General features: G+C 31.5%; 1 protein-coding gene across 1 annotated transcript; it reads right to left on the reverse strand.

Annotated features, from left to right (window-relative positions):
* Positions 1 to 863: 863 nt before the first annotated feature.
* Positions 864 to 2,351, reverse strand: LOC149174140 (uncharacterized). The gene is made up of 3 exons (XM_089420751.1): positions 2,216 to 2,351; positions 1,523 to 1,652; positions 864 to 1,443 (listed from the first exon to the last, which is right to left on the reverse strand). The coding sequence occupies exons 1-3, from the start codon at positions 2,349 to 2,351 to the stop codon at positions 864 to 866; spliced, it is 846 nt and encodes a 281-aa protein (XP_089276877.1).
* Between the last annotated feature and the right edge of the window lie 1,816 nt (positions 2,352 to 4,167).

Below are 4,167 nucleotides of genomic sequence, written 5' to 3' on the forward strand. Positions count from 1 at the left end.
AGCTTGCTACACCATTTGCTTAGCAATTATTGTGCCTCATGAACCATTCAAGTAGAGTTCCCTTCAATTTAAGTATTGAGAGGTTTTCTAATATATACATGGAAATGGTCATAGATGAATAACTTACTTAATGTAGTTAAATCCCAAAAATAATATATAATATATTCACTACAAAAATCCAACAATACTTAAAAATAAATATTATATATTTATAATAAATTTAAATTAAACATAAATACCTAATATATCAATTCAAGACATATATATCAATTCAAAATATATATATGTTTTGATAATATAACTCCCAAATTAATACCCAATATATCAATTCAAAACATACATATACACAATATATGTTTTGATAATATAACTCCCATATTAACCGGTTATAGCATGAACATCCTATTTTATACATGTAACAAGTTTATTCTTAAACCAATGAAAAAATTTCCACAACCCCACTCAAGATCCATTTTCAATGTATATTTTTCCTAAATTTATTTTATAATTAATTAATTATAATATTTTATGTTGACCTAAAATGCAAAAATCATAAATTTATTTGTTGTGATAAAAAATACCATAAAGATTTTAACATATATTTAACAGAATTTTTTTTTGTATTTCACTTCAATGAAAACATAGATGCTGTAGCAGGACGTTAATCACCATATAAGATTAAATTCTGTACAACATTCAGAGCTCTCCACATCCAACTCTGAATCAAACCAAAAATATAGGCTCTTAAAATCAGCTGAACACTAATAGCTTCCCACTTCTTGGTCTCACAAAACATCAATAGGTCATGAAACCCAACTATGTACTTGCCCAGTCATCCTTTGAATGAAGTGCCAGGATGCAGATCAATATGGATAGGGAATAAAATTGAAGAAATCTGCAAACTCAGGGGATGGCAAAGAACTGTGAGGGATTGCATACATCTTCTGGTCAATAAAATCTTGACAGACATTTACAGTATCAAAGGTACAAGAATATGGATGGCCATTTTCCTCGGTATCAACATTAGAGTCGTCAATATGCAGGAAACTCGAATTGGTCCATGATGAAGGAAGGATAAAATTTAATTGCAACTGATTCCACAACTTCATCTCGGCCGATACGGTACCTGCATGTAAATAGGAGCTTGGATTTTGTTTCGTGGGACACATTGCGTTTTCGGATTCAATAGAATTGGAAGATGTCGATCCCTTGTTCAACTCTTGAGCAATAACTTCGTCTCTTTCACCCAACTGGTTGGTGTTGGTGTTTAATGTTTGTGTCAAATTGACAGCCGCTTCCTTAACATTTGGCTCTGTCGGTCTAACGGACTTCAATCTGCCAATGCTGGCATTGCCATGAGCTTTCTTGTTCAAACGAGTATTCCAGTAGTTCTTGATTTCGTTATCAGTTCTGCCCGGTATACGCCCCGCGATTAATGACCACCTGCCATTACAACGGTTCAAGATGGATCAAAAACATAACTGAAACAACATAATCTATTAGAAAATCGATATTTCCTTACCGGTTTCCCAGCAATTTATGGAGTCTTATTATAAGGTCTTCTTCATCCGGTGAAATGTTACCACGTTTGAGGTTTGGCCGAAGATAATTCATCCAACGAAGCCTGCAACTCTTTCCACAACGCTTCAGACCTGTATGTAGTCATGCGATTGATGTTCAGGGATCACCAATACATTTACTATGTATATTGTTTTGTATTGTTTATGATTAGAGGAATTGGTAAATGGTTCTGGCAATGATACTGGGTCCATTGCTATAATTGATTTAATGGTAATTGTTTATTTATCTTTTTAGAGGCCATTACAGATAAAGAGAAGGTTTTTAATTTCCTAAATAGAGAGATTTTAACCTGAGTCTTTTAATATATAATATTTCGAGTAAATAAAAAGATTTTAACCTAGAATCTCTGAATACATAACATTTCAAATCTCTAAATATATAACATTTCAGGTAAATAAAAAAAATTAATCTAAAATTTCTTAATATATAAGACTTCATTATCAAAACAATAGCCCATTAATAAAAAAAATCATTCACCATATATTATTATAAATAACTAGGAAATTAACTGCTCCGTTAAAGACTCATGCACTATATATTGTGTGTAATAATAGGTAAGTGATGATGATTTATTTCATTAGATCCACAATAATATTGAGAGACTATAAAATGCAGATTTCTACAGAATTCTTACCTGCATTTTTGGCTAGAGCAGACCAGCGTCCTTCACCATGAACTTCTATAGATTGGATCAAGCGAAGATCTTCGTCTTCTGTCCAGGGGCCTTTATTTACTCCATCTTTTGCATTATAGCATGGCTTGCGTCCCATTATGGCCAAGCTGGAACCAGGTGTGCTAACATATGTCTACTTCTGCAGAAGTCCAACATATGAATTTATACTAGAAGATGGAGCTGAAATAAACAAACAATTAAATTATATTATTGTTCACTCTGCCCAGATCAATGAGCACTGTAAACGTACAAAAATTTGGAAAATAGTGATTTTCCAATTGTAACTAAGGACAGGTGAAATGGGATCCAATGCTTAGTATGAGAAATATTGATCAGATTGCAGGACAATGTCAGCTTGTCTGTCTCGTTTGGGTCATCAAATTAGGAAACAGTAATGGATCATAAAATTACGACGTGACAGAGTATGAATAGATCTATAAACCGCAAATATTCTACGAGTCAAGTGATAGATTTCAGTCTTGTTTCCCTGGTTGGCGAAGTAGCAGAGATCGGTAATCATTGACTTGTTGGCCTACTGTCATAAATCGAAAATCATTGAACAGATTATGTGGACTCATTGTGAATCCGTAGCATGAAAAGTATGTCATATTGTAGAGACTTTCTTGTGTGATTTTCTTACACACTGCGTTCTCTTATGAGTTCCATTTGTGTGAAAATTTATGGTGTTGTTTATGGTATTCAGGGAGAATATAGCTTATTAAAGGTAGAATGTATTTATAGTTTTGTTTATAATAATATTTATATAGAAGTCCAAAATAAATTAAATTGATATTTGTGACCAATAAATTTAAATTGACATTTGTGACTAATAGATTTTAGACAACTGTGGTAGGGCCACTTAGTACTAACCCTAAAATTTAAACAAAGATACATTTAAATACCACCACTTTTCTCTGGTAAACAAATACAAGGAAAAGAAGCTGCATGTGCATGTAGAATGGTTGTTCGCAGTCGCAGGGAACGGAAAAGAAGGTGATGTGCACGTGGATTCAATTAGGAAGGTATATTATGTCACAGCAGCCTTCTGGCCGTTCATCTTCGTTTTCCAACCTTCTGGTCGCTTTATTTTCATCTTTATGAAATAAAGAAAAGAAGAAAGAGCAGTTGAATCAAAACGATCTCTGATTTTGAGAAAGCAATACCTCATAATCATGTCCCCACAATGATTTTAATCATGTGGCCACAATCATTTTGAGAAAGTAATATTGTCAAATCATATGAGGAGACATTGTCAAATATTACGTTCTTAATTATCGCTAGAAATGTATGCCGTTCAAAGTGTAATTGGGTTGAGATTCGATTATATATAAAAGGTTATAATTTTGGGATTGAGAATAAGCAAAAATATGAAAGACGAGACATTTTCATTTATCGATGAAATTTAAATCAGGGTGTAGTTTATCAAATTATTTTTATTTTTATTTTTTTTATTTTTTAAGTTTATAATTTTATGGGATTTATGTTAAATATGAAATTATTTTTCCCATATAATTTCAATCATCATCTTTTTTATAGAACTTATAAAATTTTACCCAAGGTTGAATTATTAGTATTTTTATTAAATTAAATTAAATTTTATATTTTTGTTAAATTTATATTAAAAGTTTTTTGAAAGTAAATGAGAAAAATGTTATTAATTTTGGAGAAAATAATTCCATCTTTACTAGTTTAGATCCATCTTAACTTTGGATCTACTTAGCATTGAGGGATCAAATCTCATCACTGTAAAAGAGGTTTGCTTTTCAAGAGATTTGATCCTTCTCTAGGCTTCGTAAATCCAAAATTAAGATTGATCTAGGCTGGTTTAATTTCCCCTTTTAAATATGCTATAGATTCCAATACCATGGATCAATACCATGAATCATTTTTATATTTATTTTTATTTATATATT

Source organism: Pinus tabuliformis, chromosome 4_1, assembly GCF_031772625.1.
Source record: "Pinus tabuliformis cultivar Carrire ecotype Pingquan chromosome 4_1, CPIR1, whole genome shotgun sequence".
NCBI classification, from domain to species: domain Eukaryota; kingdom Viridiplantae; phylum Streptophyta; class Pinopsida; order Pinales; family Pinaceae; genus Pinus; species Pinus tabuliformis.

Excerpts from the sequence above, each read along its gene's own strand:
- LOC149174140 (XM_089420751.1), bottom strand. The coding sequence starts at position 2,351 with ATGGGACGCAAGCCATGCTATAATGCAAAAGATGGAGTAAATAAAGGC. Across the intron at positions 1,653-2,215 it reads TGCTCTAGCCAAAAATGCAG|GTCTGAAGCGTTGTGGAAAG; the intron begins GTAAGAATTCTG and ends GACTACATACAG. Across the intron at positions 1,444-1,522 it reads CATAAATTGCTGGGAAACCG|GTGGTCATTAATCGCGGGGC; the intron begins GTAAGGAAATAT and ends TTGTAATGGCAG.